The sequence below is a fragment of the Quercus robur genome, chromosome 7 (genome assembly GCF_932294415.1).
Source record: "Quercus robur chromosome 7, dhQueRobu3.1, whole genome shotgun sequence".
NCBI lineage: Eukaryota > Viridiplantae > Streptophyta > Magnoliopsida > Fagales > Fagaceae > Quercus > Quercus robur.
The window spans coordinates 21,938,520-21,957,764 of NC_065540.1; the positions used below are offsets into that span (position 1 = coordinate 21,938,520).

At 34.3% G+C, this 19,245-nt stretch overlaps 1 protein-coding gene and 1 pseudogene across 1 annotated transcript; both read left to right on the forward strand.

Annotated features, from left to right (window-relative positions):
• Positions 1-230: 230 nt before the first annotated feature.
• LOC126693817 (U2 spliceosomal RNA) lies at positions 231-352 on the forward strand (annotated as a pseudogene).
• A 3,511-nt stretch (positions 353-3,863) lies between these two features.
• Positions 3,864-10,835, forward strand: LOC126692754 (uncharacterized). The gene is made up of 11 exons (XM_050388495.1): positions 3,864-4,312; positions 4,836-5,066; positions 5,207-5,334; positions 5,687-5,795; positions 5,936-5,975; positions 7,011-7,100; positions 7,216-7,315; positions 7,450-7,589; positions 8,028-8,130; positions 8,707-9,434; positions 10,209-10,835. Exons 2-11 carry the CDS (start codon positions 4,928-4,930, stop codon positions 10,495-10,497), a joined length of 1,866 nt encoding a protein of 621 aa, XP_050244452.1. The 5' UTR covers positions 3,864-4,312; positions 4,836-4,927; the 3' UTR covers positions 10,498-10,835.
• The last annotated feature ends 8,410 nt before the right edge of the window (positions 10,836-19,245 follow it).

The following is a 19,245-nucleotide window of genomic DNA, read 5'->3' on the forward strand; positions in this document are numbered from 1 at the left end:
GATGAAAACTAATAAGAAATTAACTAAATCAAAAGAAAAAAAAAAAAAAAGTTATAAAATGTTGTAAATAGTTTGTGATTGTAGCATTACTCTTAATTTATTTTTAAAAAATAAATATAGATTTTACAGTTGTGCTGTGACAAGTAGGATAAAGATCAAATAATATGAATATATATAAATCTTTTTTCCTGTAAAAATAGTATCGTTCTATTTATGTTGCCCAAGAACCCATTGGTTAAAGGCCTTTTGGCTAAGATCAGGCGTAGTATATGTTCCTATCCGTTTAATATATGATATGTGGATCATCGGCCACATTTTTTTTTTAATTTATTTTAATTAAACAGGTCCTTTCAAAAAAAAAAAAAAAAAAATTCAATGGCAATGAGTATATATTCTTCTTCTTCCTTTTATTTATTTATTTATATATATTTTTTTTAATTTTAGAAAAGAGTATATATTCTTATAATATTCAATTGAACACCCTTTTAGCTGTTAGTGCAATTAATAAGAGCATATATTCTTAGAATTTTTAATGGTACACCTCTTTAGACTTTAGCCATTCTTGCCATTGCAGTGAGGAATCCTGAGGATATATATATATATTAAAAAGAACTAGAAGCAGAGCACTGAGAGATTATATATCCAAGCAACGAGAGAGACCTCTTGTATGCTGTTTTTGTACCTTTTTTTTTTTTTTTTTTTTTTTGAGAGATAGTTACAACATACTGCTAACCCCGCAGTCTTTCCCCTTTAGACCCCCAAGCACTTTGTGCATGAAGAGGTGTCAATTCAGTTACGAGACCTTTGGCGTTGTTTTTGTACTTTGATAAATAAGATAGAATTTTAATTATGGTGATCAATTTCTAATGATTGTTCCTTATTATTAGAATAAGACACCAATTAATTAATGATGTAAAGGAGTTTGAACATCAAATTCTTATTCAACAATTGGAACATTTACCAACTGAGTTAATTAGAATCTACATATATAGGTTTATGTGAATTACTTTTGAGTTTTGACCATTAAATTTCACGTGTATTCTTAAGCTTGTGCTAGTAAAAGGTTCATAGGATAAATGTAATTAAAGATGAATATCAACACATACAGAGAGAATTACCTTAGAAATTTTTATTCTTCAAACCAATCTAAATGAATCTCTTCCAATTTATTACTTTGTAATTTATAAGACTATCCATCCATATGTATTATTTAAACAATTTCATAACTCATTAAAAATGATATATGAAGAAAAGTTGGGTTTAGTTAACGTATGCTTTTAAGGCATACATTACTTATCTAGTTTAGGAAATTTTTTATTGAAAATTGAAAAAACTTTTAAAAAACTGACATTTTTTTTCAAGTTTTTATAAAAAATTTCCTAAAATAGATTATTATTAAAACCTCTCTAAAAGTTTACTGGTCCCTAACCACGCACGCTTACTTTTTTTTTTTTTTTTTTAAGATATAAGTATATTGGTTATTACTAATTAACTTGCTTCTGTGTATATATATTTTTTCTTCTCAAAAAAAAAAAAAAAAAACCGTGTCCCCTTCAAATTTTTTGTTAATCATTTACAGAGATCTCATCGCTTATCTCTTTCATCACTCATTTTCTTTTTTCTTTTTCCAATTATTTAGCAAAAATTACTCAAATCGTGCTCTTCATAGTCATAGCATAAAAGATAAGCCTGTGCCAAATCCTTCACATTTTATTTTTGGTAACAAAGGAAATATTTTTAATTTTATTTAAAGAAAAACTAGAACCTTTTATTTTAAGGAAAATCCAGAAGCTTTTATTTATATATATATACACACACTATATATTAAGACACAGGTTAATCAATTATTTTAGGAAAAATTTTATTAAAAATTGATAAAACCGTTAAACTTTTTTACAGCTTTATCAATTTTCGATAATTTTTTTTTTTTAAATGATTTGTTATTAACACATAATATATAGAAAAAAACGATGAGAGAGAGAGAGAGAGAGAGAGAGAGAGAGAGAGTTTATGAGGCGCGTTCCCTAAAATCTAGTGGCTGGGATCATTGCTACAGTGACAAAGCTGCGTCACCGACGACCTACCCTGAATAAAATATTTATTTATATATATTTTTAATTTTAGAAAAGAGTATATATTCTTATAATATTCAATTGAACACCCTTTTAGCCGTTAGTGTCAAAAAAAAAAAATAATAATAAGAGCATATATTCTTTAAAATACTTTATCTCTTTATTTGTGTATGTTAAAAAATACTTAATATTTTTTTTAAATAAATAAATAAGAGCATATATTCCTAGAATTTTTAACGGGACACCTCTTTAGGCTTTAGCCATTCTTGCCATTGCAGTGAGGAATCCTGAGGATATATATATATATATATATATATATATATATATATATATATTAAAAAGAACTAGAAGCAGAACACTATGAGATTATTTATCCAAGCAACTAGAGTGACCTCTTGTATGTTGTTTTTGTACTTTGATAAATAAGATAGAATTTTAGTTATGGTGATCAATTTATAATGATTGCTCCTTATTATTAGAACAAAATACCAATTGATTAATGGTGTAAAGGGGTTTGAACATCAAATTTCTTATTCAACAATTGGACTATTTACCAATTAAGTTAATTAGAACCTACATATATTGATTTATGTGAATTACTTTTGAGTTTTGAATATTAAATTTCATGTGTATTCTTAAGCTTGTGCTAGTAAAAGGTACGTAGGATAAATGTAATTAAAGATGAATATCAACACATACGGAGAGAATTACCTTAGAAATTTTTATCCTTCAAACCAATCTAAATGAATCTCTTCCAATTTATCACTTGGTAATTTATAAGACTATCCATCAATGTGTATTATTTAAACAATTTCATAACTCATTAAAAAGGATATATGATGAAAAGTTGGGTTTAGTTAACTTATGTTTTTAGGGCATATATTAATTATCTAATTTAGGAAAATTTTTATTGAAAATTGAAAAAATTGTTAAAAATTTTGGCATTTTTTTTTAATTTTCTATAAAAAAATTTCTTAAAATAGATTACCATTAAAACCTCTCTAAAAGTTTACTAGTCCCTAAACATGCACACTTACTTTTTTCTTTCTTTCTTTTTTTTAAAGATATAAGTATATTGGTTTTTACTAATTAACTTGCTTACATGTATATATATTTTTTCTTCTAAAAAAAAAAACTTGCTTCTTTATACATATTTTTTCTTCTCAAAAAAAAAAAAATTGCTTCTTTATACATGGAATGAATGCCACCTCTTTCTCCCCTCTTCCCTGCTAATGTATCTTAAAAAAAAAAAAAAAAAAAAAAAGAAGAAAGTGTCCCCTTCAAATTTTTTGTTAATCATTTACAGAAATCTCATCGCTTATCTCTTTCATCACTCATTTTCCTTTTTCTTTTTTCAATTATTTAGCAAAAATTACTCAAATCATGCTCTTCATAATCATAGCATAAAAGATAAGCCCGAGCCAAATCCTTCACATTTTATTTTTGGTAACAAAGGAAATATTTTTAATTTTAATTAAAGAAAAACTAGAACCTTTTATTTTAAGGAAAATCCAGAAGCTTTTATTTATATATATATATATATATATATATATATTATATTAAGACACAGGTTAATAAATTATTTTAGAAAAAATTTTATTAAAAATCGATAAAACTGTCAAACTTTTTTACAGCTTTATTAATTTTTGATAAATTTTTTTTAAAATGATTTGTTATTAACACATAATATATATAGAAAAAAACGATGAGAGAGAGAGAGAGAGTTTTTTTTTTTTATATGAAGCGCGTTCCCTAAAATCTAGTGGCTGGGATTATATTGCTACAGTGACAAAGCTGCGTCACCGACGACCTCCCTTGACAAACGACCATAACAAGCACACTGCACACGTCTTATGGAAAGAAACTTCGTGGGCTTTTACCAGGTGGTCCCCACCATACACACTATCCCAAACCCCAGTAGAATCCCAATACCAATGTTCCTCACAAATCTGTACTTTCCTTTTTTATATTAATACTATTTTTTAATACTAAAAAGTTTTTGGGAAAAAAAAGAGAAAAGTGATTCTGCGTTGTGTCTGGAATTCGTTGATACCCAAGAGGGAATAAGTTGCATAGGAATTAGGATTTTTGGAATAGCCCATGTTGTATGTCCGTCTAGGTGGTCGAACATCAGGTGAAGCTGTCTCCTTTCTTTCTCACTGAAATCAAAGTTTGGGATCTCCATTTGGGTGTTCAGGATTTCAGTTTTTAGCTCATAAAGCCCACCTGGGTGTTCCTATGTGAGTTCAATTTCCACAAGAATTTTCATCTGGGTGCATTCATTTTTTTTTCATGTTCTGGTTTTGTTTTTGATGAATTCAAATGGGCTTTGTATGTTTTGGTTTTGCATTCATTTGGTCTGAGGTGAAAATGGATTAATTTGGGAATTTTATTGGTATGGTATGCTAAGAAAGGTAAAAGTCTAGTCTTTGAGAGCTCTACATAGTTGTTTTCTAATGGATTTTTAATGAAACTTAAGGATTTTCTACTTTCGTGTGCTTTATAAGATGAAAATATTAGTAAAGAACTTTTGCAGTCACCATTCAAGGCTCTTATGTTAATGCATAGATGCTTTTCTTTCATTACACGCATTTAATATAAGTAATTTTGGTTAATCGTGCTTATTGAGATGTAAATTTCAGCTGTGTACACATGTTGCAAGGATGGTATCAGTTTTTTGAGGTCCTGTTAATTATTATCCCCTCTTATTCTTATTCATAAAACAACATTTAACACTTCCTAGTATAATCTTAAATTCATCAGATGGTGCTGAAATCCATTAATAGTACGTGGCATAGATTCTTCACTTGACTGTTTGAGAGAGAGAGTTTTATGATTTGCTTGGAGATGCAAAGATGGAGGAAAAAAGGAAGATTATTCAATACAGGGAGAGGCTGGACAAGACACTTGCGTCTCCTGATCTGAAAAATGGGGAGAGACTTAAAACTCTAGTCAAGGATCAACTCCTACATTCTACGAAAGATGAAACCAAAGGTTATATATTCCCTAGACTTTTCCTTTTGACTTCCTTAAAAAAGCTATGTTGTATGTTACCTTATCTTAATATGAATTACTAACATGAAAATTTCATAAGGTTGTAAAACACTTTTTAAATTAGATTTTTGGTTTTGCAGGATTAAATGAGAAAGTCATTGAAAAAAGGACTGCAGAAGTGTCAAATTTTCTTGACATGTTGAGGAGTGCTTCTGTAAATGATAATGAGGGACTGAAAGCCAGTGAGAAATCACATGCTGAATGGAAGGTAGAGCATATAATTTACTTAATCCCTTCCCCTTTCCTTTTTTCCGTAGTTAACCCTCTTGTAATTTGAATTATCTTCTTCGTTTCCACACTCTCTCCACCCTGGAACCTTTATTGTTTCTTCTATCAAGACACTTCCTTTCTATGGAAAATTGAAGGAATTAAGTCTGATGAGTGACTTCATCTGCTGATTAGTAGAGAATTTAACAAAAGCTAATGTGGCTTCAAAAAAAAAAAAAAAAAGAAAAGAAGCTTGTCCAGCTGCTTATGATGTTTATATTTGGATGGGCCTGCAGATTACATTTCATTACAGGTGTTAGGATACTTTATTGACAATCTGCTACTTTTGACAGTTAAAACAGGATAATGAAGAGTACCGTGTAATGTATCGCGAAGGACCCCAAGGCACTCCCTTTCATTCATTACTGGTTGAAGGCTATGTAGATGGGCCTGTTGATGTTTGTAAGTTATAGCAGAATATCCTGACATCTTTAGCCTCATCCTATAATGATGAAAAATAAAGCATTCTAATTATTTAGGCTGTTGGTTATCATTGAATATCAAAATGAAAACTTTAAGATAAATTTCTTCCTTCATTGCAGGTTTATGCATCTCATGGGAGTCATCCCTCTACAAGAAATGGTGAGAATTTTTCCTTCATTCTACGTGCTTGTTTTCTACATTTTATGGCCTGATGTATGCTTCACGATTCTACTGAATATGAATAATATAGTAGAAACATAAATCACCTTGTCTAAGATATGCGTTTTCTTTTCGTTTATTTTTTTTTTTTGGGGGGCGGGGGAGGGGGGAGGGGGGAGGGGGGATTATTTTAGAAATGCAGAAAGCATAAATTTCCAGCATTAAGTAGCTGCTACAGTAATATAACTTTTATCAGTTGACACTATTTCTTTTGGTTGTCGATTTGTTGGCATTATATGAGGCGCTATAAGTTCATGTATTGGTTTAAATGTTCTTTAAATTTGAGGATGTGCAACTGTCAAAATTTTCGGATTTTTTTTTTCTCTTTTACATCCCTTCCTATGTTCATGGTACTGATTATTAAAATTTGAGTTTGTGCAACTGTCAAAATTTTACGATTTTATCCTTCAAAAAAAAAAAATTTAGGATTTTTTTTGTCTCTTTTACATCCCTTCCTATGTTCCTACCCTACTGACAGCATGGTACATTCACATTGAAAAAAAGGAAAAAAAGGATGGATTCCTGAGATGTCTGATGTAGCACCTATTGTTAATGAGGATAAGATGAGAGAATATTAGTTGAGATATTTGTCCTGTCTATCCTGCAATTTATTTCTTATTAACATTTACTCTTGTCTATTATCTGAAAAAAAAAAAAGTTGGCTGAAGGGGATTGGTGAGGGCTTGTGCAATAGTTACCACTGAGTGCATCAACAGGAAGTGTTGAGATTGAGAAATTAACAATGTGCGTAGGCAACCCTCCCAGTTTAAGTGTGTGTATGTTTGCACATGTTGTGCTTATGCTTGCCTTGGGGTGGTAAAAAGCACACAAAAGGTGTTGGTTGAGAGAGAGATAGAGAGAGAATGCAATATGAGTTTATGACATTTGGCAACCCATCTTTCAATCTAGACTTTAGTGATACTGTAATTTTGACAATAATTCTGTTCTCTCTTTATATATTTTATATTTTGTCAGGTGGCCTCAATTCACTATTCCAACTTTCAAAATTATCACTTGCAAATGTTTACAAAGGGTCCGGATTGGTGAACAGATATCTTTAGTGAGGTTTGTCTAGCATAAACCAATGCATTTCTTAGAATTTTTTTTTTTTTTTACTTTTACTTCCTCAAATATATTGCAGTTTGAAAATCTGATTTTTCTTTAAATTCTTGGAAGAAAGGATGAAGCTTTCTTGGCCACTGTCAACAAGAGAGGCTGTTGTGCACTATTTTTTGTTTGAGTACTTTCAAGATGATCTCATTGTTGTTCTTCTAAACACGGTAGCACTCGCAATCTTTCAGGGATTTGATTTTTGACTCAGATGCAATGTGTTTTTTGTGCATATGCCTGAAATTCAAGCTATTTCTAGATTCAGATCTGAAGTAAAAGTATATTGTTACAATTTTGCTTCCAGATCTCTGATTCAGAAGACATTGACATGGCCACTCATGGTTTTACCAGTGAGGTAATCCCTGAAGCAGATGATGTTATTAGGATTGATGTGGTAGGAGGCTATGCTTTGCAAAAGGTGACCCCAGATAGAAGTTACTTTCGGTGAGTGTTGATTGGCTAATGTATATATAAGCAGTCCTGTAACTAAATCCAATTTATTTGGGATGCAGATTATACTCGACTAGGCTTATGGACATTTAAATCTGTAAACAACCCATTATATTTTGGTTTAAAAATGACGAGAGCCTTGACGATTTAGGCTTTTCTGTATGTATTCATTTTGTTCACATAATTTTAAATGGGTCTAATGGCTTTCCCGTTGATAGAATAGCTTACAGTACCAACTTATTAAAAAAAAAAAATTCCTGACATTACCATTGGAAATAATATATGCATTAAGTCACTAAAAAAAAAAAAAGTCTTAAAGTGATTGCCTTTCTGCCCAATGTTACCTAACTATTTTAAGTAATGGAACATGATTGATTGCCTTGTTTAGTGCTCCATCAATTTTAAAAATTTACGAACTCTTAATTTTTGTAGGACAATAGCAAATATGGATATCAAGCTGGATTTTGTCCCTCCATCCCTAATAAACTTTATCTCAAGGCAGCTCATTGGCAATGGTTTCAGACTGTATCAAAAGGTTATACATTTTATTCTCTTAAAGACTTTTGTTTTGCCTTACACATCTGGTTCAATATATCACTTTTATTGTCCACTATGTCAGCAATAATGCCAATTCATTGAGGAATATTACTATTATAGTTAGTTGTGAATGAAATTGAGTCTAACCAAATCATCCGACTCATTCTAGAATGAACTGGATATAGAAGACTTTCGTTTTTGGATTTTTTTTTTTCTCAGAGAACTGGATATAGCCTACTTATTCATTGGATTTCAGGTTTTAATGGACAGACATTTTTTTGGGTAATTGATAAACAGAGACACTTAGCATGACATATAAACTCAAAATGTATTTGCCAATGAGCTCTAGCTCAAATGACACTTCCTCCTCCTTTAATAATGGGATAAAGGTTAAGTTGTGGGTTCAGCACCCATGAGGTATGTGTCTGAATTGGGGGGGACCTCATAATGTACTTGGTTGGACACATAAATGGATGGCATTAGTTAACATCATATATGTTTTAGTTCTCTCATCTTCATCTACATCAATCCTGTTCTATCATTTTCTCATATTTTTCAATCCTCAACATCACAGGCAGTGTCATCTATGTTTAAGGGTGATGAAGATTTTAGCAAGGCGTTGGGGGACCCACTGTATGCTAAAATGCGTGAAGCTCTTTGTTCGACTTATGTATCAAATAGGGCTGTGGAAGGGAAAGAGCAAAAGACTGACGCATGCATTCTTCCTGAAGAACATCTTATTGGAAGTAGTAGGGATGATATGAGTGATACGATTCTGGAGGTTAATGGCACTTACCATGTAGATGAATCTGAGCCAAAGAATGCGAGAGTTACAGATAGGAAAGCCTTTGGGGAGATTGAAGAGGAAGAGAGTGAAGAAAGCGAACATTTTGAGGAGGATGGCAAGGACATAGAAAAAGTTTCAACCAAGGAATTCATAGAAAGTTGTAATGAGGACATGGAAAAAGTTTTAACCAAGGAATTCATAGAAAGTTGTAGTAATGTAAATGACAATAGAAATATTTTAATCAGGCCTGAGGTGGAACAAGCTCTGGGAACATTAGAGAAGGTCATCTCAATGGTCCGGGTTTATGGTTTTAATGCCCAACCTAGGTTCTCTTCTGGGGTCATCAGTGAAGAACCTCCAATTATGGACAAGAGTGTGCTAAAGGACGCAAGTTCTTCGGAAGATGACAGAGTATCTTCAAATGGTGAGGTTAGTCTTGAAGTATCCAAAAAGGAAACCATAGAGAGGACATCACAAGAACAACCTAGGAATAGCTCTAGCAATCACAGCTTCAGGTAATTATGTTAATAAACCAAGTCATAATAATGATTTTTTCACAATATACCTCTGCATGTCCTTAGGCAATTGGAGTCTAGTTTTGAATTTGTATCCTCCATTTTTGCTCATGTATTCTGAATCTTTCATTCAATTTGGTTTTTTTTTTGGGCGGTGAAAATGTGATTTTCTTTTTTAACTTAAAAAATGTCATTTCACCCAACTTAAATTGAAAGAGGAAAAGTATTTCTTCTCTTAATTTTTGCTTTATTGTTACTTTCCGTTACTTCTTTTTTGATACAATATAAGCCTCTCCACATGTGCTCTCAAGTGAGTTCAAAGGCTCTTACTTCTTTTATTTCTTAAAAATGTTTATTTTGCCTAGTTATTATAACCCTTAAATGGAGGACAAGAATTAGATTGCCTAGTTTTTCTTAAATCTTTTTGTTTTAACAATTTTATCATCATCGTATTCTGTATAATAAATTCTGTCATTTTGTTTTTAACTATATAATGACCTTTTTGATGAATCAAACATTTTATTTTGTTACAATAAGTGGTGGAGGGGGGATTTGAACTTAAGTTCATTTCTATGGGAGAATCGGGCAATGTCCCTAAGCTACAAAATCCTATTCTTTTTATAATAGTTTGGATGACAAACCAGAGTCCACATTTATGGCTATCCTGGCACTCTTTTTTTTTCCTTCTTGAATAACTTACTACTCACCTAAGCAGAATTTGTCTCACTTGTAAATACAAGAAGTAAATGGTACCGTCCTGATCATGTTTTGCAGGCATGCTGGATCAAATTCTCACTCAAGGGAAGTAAACCATAACAAAATAGCACCAGCATCACCAGAGCAGTATGTTTCAGCTCCTAGTGAGGCTAACCAGGTTGCTTTGTGTTCCACTGGGAATGGGACAACTGAAGTACTGAATTTGGACCAAAGTGCGAATGACATTAATCAAATTAGCACCAATGCAAATGGCATCCATGAAAGTAGTCTAGATGGAGACAAGTCAAGCAAAGAGAAAAGGCATAGGATGTGTTGTTTCAGCATCGGCACATCACTAAGACGTTGAATTAGTTGAAATGGCCACAGAGGCAAATTCAAGAAACACAGGTTTGATACAGTCACACCTACAATTCAATCCTTAACAGATCAACTAAGTGATTTTTTAACATCTTGTTCGAAAACTTGTATCATGATGATATCTATTACAAGTTTTATTTTAGATCTTTCACTTTGGGCATATATGTTTTCAATAATTTTTGTTTTTACCATTTCCTTTTTGTCCTTTTCGGTTAAAAATGTACCAAGTACCAACAGATGAAAAAATTGAGCTGTTTGGATGCCAATGCCAATGCAATGATAATGGAAAAATATTCGGTCAATGCAAAATAAACTTTGTTATTGTTACTTGGTGCAATAGTTTCTTACATGATATTCTTGGATAATCAACCTGTCTTTAAATGTTACCTTGAATTTGATTTACCAATTTGTGAAAGTTGTGTATGTTTATAAATGAACTACACTATTTATAAATAGTTCAAGTTCGGCTCGGGAAAAAATTTGTTCATGTTGTTTTGTTTAGCAAATAAACTAAGTTCAAGCACAAGTTTGGGCTCAACCATTAAACAAGTCAAGTTCAAACATAATAATGTGTTTATGAACAAACTTGTGAATATGCGGGTTCGGTTTAACCATATATAATGTTATATTTTTATATGTATATTTATTCAAAAATATATTTATATAGATTTGAAAATGGATTGTGCACGTTTGTTAGTTGGTTCATTTAATATCAAATTTGTATTTGTATCTTATTGATAATATAAATAGGTTATTCGTTGTATAATTCATCACTTTGTAATTATTGTGAAGGATAAAAAGTTTGTCATGACTTTACTATATATAGGAAAAGAATAAGTTAATTGAATAGCTCATGAATAAGTTAAGTTAATCAAGAGGGAGAAAATGGAAACATTGAAATTTTTTTAAAAACAAGTGGGATTAAATTGACATTTTTTTATTATTTTTATTTTTTTATGATCAACATGAAATTAAGCGTAAAACTTCATTGAGCTACGCCTACAAGCTAAGAGCCCTATAACTCGCTCAATTGGTTAACATCTTTTGTATGTTCATGACATCTACGATTTAAATCTAGTTTCCTGTAGGGTCACATTTTGCAGCCCAAGTCCAAGATGTATGAGATCTTGGACCTGTGAGCCCTGTACAATAAATTTGTAGAGAGTGGGTCGAAGAGCCAGGCCTCAGTGCATGGATAATAGTTAATATGGTGTTCATGACCGTCAAGCAAAGATGAACTGAGTTTATTAAACAAGGTTGGTCCTCGGCATAATCCGAGGAGCTCTTTTTTAGTACCTTTTGGGAGGTCGCCGTTTTTTCTCCCTTTAGATTGCCTCCTGCCCTCCATTTTATACTAGCTTCCCTCCTTCCCTCAACGTCCACGTGTAGATTCAGATTCATAGTGTTGATCCTTGTCCCATCAACCCCTCTCCAAAGTTGTTGGGAGTGGTTATAAAGGCTGAAAGCATGGCTCTACTAGGTACAGAGCACTTAATGCAACAATGACAGCTTTTCCTTAGATATTTTCATTCCTCCCGTTATCCTTTTCTGTCTTAGTACTTATCTTGTTCCATGGAATGACCCGGAATGTCACTCTCAGTAGTAGGCCGTTCCTTTTGTCCTCAGCCATCCCTGACCGAGGAGGGGTTCTTCCCATGGCCGAGGAGGGATTCTTCCTTGGACTGGGCCCTTGGCCCAACGTATATATTGTAGGGGTTCCTCGGTTTGTTACCCCCACAATAGCCCCTCGAGATTCTTCTTTTCTTCCCCATGGGAGGAAAGGAGGATCTTGATGTGATGATAGTTCTTTCGCGCCCATTTTACACTATGTCCGATTGTAAGATATTCTTTTAGTTTATCCAAGTCGTGTTCTTACCGTTTTGGTACACGAGGCGCGCTTTCATTAAGGTCTTTTATGAAGTGATGCAAATCCCACGGTTGAAGACTGCTTTGGAGATTGAGCGAGATTTATTTCGCTTGTAATTCTTTCCTTGAGATTCGGGCGAATTAATTGCCGCCGGGTATGCCTCCTATATAAGACACATGGGAGGGGGGGTCGTTCTTCCTTATTTACAGATCCTTGAGTTCTGCGGGAGTTTCAAGCTCTTAACTCTTCAGACGTTCCCAAGGGCCCCATCAAGGTGGTGATTTGAGGTTTAGGGAATGAAATGGCCAAGAATAAAGGTGAGGGTGAGGGAACCAAACCCTCTTCAGAAGCCAAGGGCACTGCTAAGATTCAGGATGACACAGTTAAGGCAAGGGAAGCAAAGGCCAAAGACATTTCTTCCTCTTAACCGGGCAAGAAAGAAGTCTCTCTTCCTTCAGCCAAAATTCGAAGCAGGTGTAGATTGCATCAGATTTTTGGTACGATAGAATTTGTATTTCACCCGGTGCCATGTGTCACGTGTGTGCGGATTTGGATTTCTCATCATCGGTATCATCCATATTTGCTCGATTGCTGCTAGAGTTAGAGCAAGACTTGCTCGATTGCTGCTAGAGCAAGATTGTGGATCTGGCGTCTTCGCTTCTTCTTCTTTCTCATCGCCGGTACCATCCATACTTGCTCGATTGCTACCAGAGCAATACTTGCTCGATTGCTGCTAGAGCAAGATTGTGGATCTGGCGTCTCCGCTTCTTCTTCTTTCTCATCGTCGGTACCGTCCATACTTGCTTAATTGCTGCTAGAACAAGATTGTGGATTTATCATTCCCATGGACTGCTTTTTATAGTTAGCTTTTAAAACAGGCTTGCCTAAGCCCTTTTATGCACAATGTACTTCTTCTTTTTCTAATAAAAAGATGACTTTATTTTACTTTGCGAACCTTTCATTTTCTACAATAATTGTTTTATGAATGAGTGTGTTGGTATTTTTTCTTTCGAATAGTATTTAGAATTGATGCTGTTGATGGTAAAAAGTTGTCACCCTAAATTTATCAAAACTGATGGGCACCCAACCGCTAACTTTAAATAAGTTAACTATATAGGACTAATCAGGAAAATAACCGTGTGCTCTACATTGCGAATAGCGCAACCACCAAAGGACGTGTAATTTAAAGTAAGCGGTCTAAGGGGATCACCGGGTACTAAGGTTCTCTTCAACATTTACAATGATGTTATAGCGTTAACTTCCCTTAAGCATCTGGTTCAAGGACTGCTTGCTCACTCCCAAGTGCAGGAGATTGTAGCAATATATTTCTTGGAGTACCGAGGTCGAACCACAAGGAGCAGGGTAAATTCAAAGACAATATAATTAAATAACAATTTGAGTGAAGAAGAAAAATACTTTTGCTTGGTGATTGTTAACAAGAATAATAATAAAAAATGATTTTAATCAATAATGTAAATACTAGGGCATCAGGGTGTTTCCCTATATCGATATGAAATTCTTTGTGATCTAAGAAAATATCTATTTCATAATTGATTGTTCTTATACAATTAAAAACTTATGATTCAGTTGAACTGAGACAATTCAAGAACGCATGATAACCTCGATTGATAATGCGGTTAGAAAAGTTTTCAGAAAAACCAATTCACTTTAAATCCTGATTTCTATTTGAAACTATTAGAAATTCATCTAAACAATAAGAAAAACATGATTGAACTTATTGAAAGCATGGAAGAACTAATACATCAAAAGAAATCTAATTGAACAATCAAATATGTTGTTGATAAAATCCTAGAAAGAATCACATTAAATATTCATACCGTATAGAAGAAACATAACCCCTAGCCTTAGCAAAGAGTTTAGGCTGCCATTAGAGAAAGAAAAATACAAGGTTTTCTCTGCCAAAATTCGTTCTACCAGCCTCCCTTCAAAACCCTAATGTCTAAGTGTCCAAAGAAAATAAAACATTTACTGTTTTAATTTCCGTCCAGGTTTACATCGGTAACTTGTGAGTTAATTTCGGTCCTCAAAAATTGAGAATTTCGAAAAACTCAAAACTGGAAAGTTGTAGATATTTAAGTCACGGTTCCAACACATCTGACCTTGTGTCAATTAGATTTTTGAGGAGATAGATACGCCCAAAATACTAATCAGTGCTCAAATCAGATTTTTCCTTTTTAAATTCTGCTTCTTTGATTTCTTTCCTTATTTGAAACTTCCAATCATGGTAGATGATCCAAGCACTCCAGCTGCACCTCCTTAGACATTTAAGCATGGTCCTTTAGCTCCACTTTAATTCTAGTTTGGCCTCGATTCTCTCACAAATTCTTGTAAACTCATCTTTCTTACATGATTTCCTGAAAGTAAAAAATTACACACAATGAATAGCATCTTATTCAAGAAATTATGTAAAGATAAATAATAGGGACTAATGCAAATCATGACTTAATTGTACAAATTAAGCATAATAATAAGGAGATAACGCCCATATAAATATATAACAAGTATACATTTTAAGGCATTATCAAGGACCGAGGCATGATTGAATTTAGCTTAAACACTTAGAAAGTTGCCAGTGCGTGTTAATTTCCACAAAGCAGGAGGTCTGAGGACCCGACATAACTAAGGTTCTGTTTAGCCGCTTCAAAAGATCCTGGTGCGTGTTAATTTCCCCAAAGTAAGAGGTCCGAGAACCCGACATAGCTAAGGTTCCGTTTAACCGCTTCAAAAGATTTTGGTGCGTGTTAATTTCCCCAAAGCAGAAGATCCGAGGACCCGACATAGCTAAGGTTCTATTTAACTGCTTCAACAGATTTTGGTGCGTGTTAATTTCCCCAAATCAGGAGGTCCGAGGACCTAACATAGCTAAGGTTCCGTTTAACCGCTTCAAAAGATTTTGGTGCGTGTTAGTTTCCCCAAAGCAAGAGGTCCGAGAGCCCGACATAGCTAAGATTCTGTTTAATTGCTTCAAAAGATTCTGGTGAGTGTTACTCCCCAAAGCAGGAGGTCTGAGGACCTGACATAGCTAAGGTTCCGTTTACCGCTTCAAAAGATTCTGGTACGTGTTAATTTCCCCAAAGCAGGAGGTCTGAGGACCTGACATAGCTAAGGTTCTGTTTAGCCGCTTCAAAAGATTCTGGTGCATGTTAATTTCCCCAAAGCAAGAGGTCCAAGGACCCGACATAGCTAAGGTTCTGTTTAACTGCTTCAAAAGATTCTGGTGCGTGTTAATTTCCCCAAAGCAGGAGGTCCAAGGACCCGACATAGCTAAGGTTTCGTTTAACCACTTCAAAAGATTCTAGTGCGTGTTAATTTCCCCAAAACAGGAGGTTCGAGGACCCGGCATAGCTAAGGTTCAGTTTAGCCGCTTCAAAGGATTCTGGTGCGTGTTAATTTCCCCAAAGCAGGAGGTCCGAGGACCCAACATAGCTAAGGTTCCGTTTAACCGCTTCAAAAGATTCTGGTGTGTGTTAATTTCCCCAAAGCAGGAGGTCCGAGGACCTGTCATAGTTAAGGTTCTGTTTAACTGCTTCATAAGATTCTAGTGCGTGTTAATTTCCCCAAAGTAGGAGGTCTGAGGACCCAACATAGTTAAGGTTCTGTTTAACCGCTTCAAAAGATTCTGGTGCGTGTTAATTTCCCTAAAGCAGGAGGTCCAAGAACCCGACATAACTAAGGTTCCGTTTAACCGCTTTAAAAGATTCTGGTGCGTGTTAATTTCCCCAAAACAGGAGGTTCGAGGACCCGACATAGTTAAGGTTCTGTTTAACCACTTCAAAAGATTCTGGTACGTGTTAATTTCCCCAAAGCAGGAGGTCTGAGGACCTGACATAGCTAAGGTTCTGTTTAGCCGCTTCAAAAGATTCTGGTGCATGTTAATTTCCCCAAAGCAAGAGGTCCAAGGACCCGACATAGCTAAGGTTCTGTTTAACTGCTTCAAAAGATTCTGGTGCGTGTTAATTTCCCCAAAGCAGGAGGTCCGAGGACCCGACATAGCTAAGGTTTCGTTTAACCACTTCAAAAGATTCTAGTGCGTGTTAATTTCCCCAAAACAGGAGGTTCGAGGACCCGGCATAGCTAAGGTTCAGTTTAGCCGCTTCAAAGGATTCTGGTGCGTGTTAATTTCCCCAAAGCAGGAGGTCCGAGGACCAAACATAGCTAAGGTTCCGTTTAACCGCTTCAAAAGATTCTGGTGTGTGTTAATTTCTCCAAAGCAGGAGGTCCGAGGACCTGTCATAGTTAAGGTTCTGTTTAACTGCTTCATAAGATTCTAGTGCGTGTTAATTTCCCCAAAGTAGGAGGTCTGAGGACCCAACATAGCTAAGGTTCTATTTAACCGCTTCAAAAGATTCTGGTGCGTGTTAATTTCCCTAAAGCAGGAGGTCCAAGAACCCGACATAACTAAGGTTCCGTTTAACCGCTTTAAAAGATTCTGGTGCGTGTTAATTTCCCCAAAACAGGAGGTTCGAGGACCCGACATAGTTAAGGTTCTGTTTAACCACTTCAAAAGGTTCTGTTTAACCACTTCAAAAGATTCTGGTGCATGTTAATTTCCCCAAAGCAGGAGATTCGAGGACCCGACATAGCTAAGGTTCTGTTTAACTGCTTCAGCATCCATGCTTTGACTCTCGGCTTCTTTCTCCAAAGGGGGATTCAGCGAACCGGGCTACTAGACCCGCGAGAGCCAGCCCCTTGACAAGTGTACGGGGCATATTCTTGACATCGAAAGCCCCTAGAACTGTGCCCCATTTAGCAATCCTCCCCGCGTAATTAGTACTTCGAAGTGTAGACCTGAGCGGAAGCTAAGTTATGACAACAACTGTGTGTTCTTGGAAATTACGGGGAAGCTTTCGTGTAGCATGCACCATCGCCAAAATGGTCTTCTCGAGGGACTCTTGCTAATAGGAGCTTGATCTCACCATGATTAACCGTTGCATACACCAACGCACAAACTCTCCCCACAAACGGCGCCAATTGTAGGGTTACGTTTTGCAACCCAAGCCCAAGATGTATGGGATCTTGGACCTATGAGCCCTGTACAATAAATTTGTAGAGAGTGGGTTGAAGAGTTAGGTCTAGTGCATGGATAACAGTTAATATAGTGTTCATGACCGTCAAGCAAAGATGAACTGAGTTTATCAAAGAAGGTTGGTCCTCGGCACAATCCAAGGAGCTCTTTTTTAGTACCTCTTGGGAGGTCGCCATTTTTTCTCCCTTTAGATTGCCTCCTGCCCTCCATTTTATACTAGCTTCCCTCCTTCCCTCAACGTTCACGTGGAGATTCAGATTCATAGTGTTGATCCTTATCCCATCAGCCTCTCTCCAAAGTTGTTGGGAGTGTGGTTGTAAAGGCTGAAAAGCATGACTCTACTAGGTACAGAGCACTTAATGCAACAATGGTAGTTTTCCCTTAAATATTTCCATTCCTCCCGTTGTCCTTTTCTATCTTAGTACTTATCCTGTTCCATAGAATGACTCGGAGTGTCACTCTCAGTAGTAGGCCGTTCCTTTTGTCCTCGGCCACCCCTGACTGAGGAGGGGTTTTTCCCATGACCGAGGAGGGGTTCTTCCCATGGCCGAGGAGAGATTCTTCCTTGGACTGGGCCCTTGGCCCAACGTATATATTGTAGGGGTTCCCCGGTCTGTTACCCCCACATCTCCCATTGTAAATATTGAATTATTGAAAAAAAAAATTTAAGATAAAGAGTTTTTTTTAGAGAGAGAAAAAAATAGTTAAAATTCAATTAAGTCCCTTGATTTTTTACTTTAGTTGTCAAATTAGTTTCTATAGTTTAATTTTTGTCAATTTAGTCCATCCCTAACAATAGCCAATTTGGTCATTTTATCCAAATTTGATAGCAAACCATTCATGATATATATATATATATATATTTTTTTTTTCTGTTTTAAAAAAAAGTTCAACGGCTTCATTTGTCAACAGATTTGAAGAGAAAGATCAAATTGATTCATCATGATATAGTGTGGATAAAATTAGCAAAAATCAAACTATTTTTTTTAAAATTTTTTTTAGGTAAAACGAAAAATCAAACATTAAAATTAACTAAAATTGAAATTTGACAACTTTTTTGCTGTTGTTAAATTTAAACCCTCAAACTCAAATAGTAAAGTCTTATGTAGTTGAATAAAAGACATTAGGTTTGATTTTTACCTATACCAAAAATTCAATTAATGACTAGTTATAAGCTCGTGCGTTACATGGTTTTATGAAAAAACTTATAAAATAAATGTATAAATAATTATATATTTTAATAGATTTAATAAAGATAAAAGAAAAAATTATCAAGTGTAAATAATTATCTCACTAAAATAAGAGGTAAGATTTCTTCCTAAAACTAAATTAATTTGATAATTCCAAATTGAATTTTAAATTGCTAATTATTTTAAAAAAAAGTACTAAACAATTGATAAATCTAAAATTAATATAATCTTGATAATATTATAAATTAAAATTAAAGTTGATAATTCAAGAATACACGTATAGAGCATCTTGATAATTTGATGTAACATAAAAATCATATAAGAAAATTGTTAAAATTAATCTATTAATTCTAACCATAATTAATCATTAATTCTAAGACCCTAACCCTAAGCATATAAATTAGATCAAAGCTAAGAAATTTAGTTTAAACAAAAGGCAATCAATACACAAAACCTAATCAATTTAATAAAAACAAAATACAAAAACAAAAAAGGAGCCTTTAGAAACTTGACAATGTTTTCAAATGTTTTGAATTCATTAATTAAAATCACATGAAGACAAAAAACCAATAATAAAACTAAAGAAAAGAAACAACAACAACAACAACAACAACAACAACATAATAATAATAA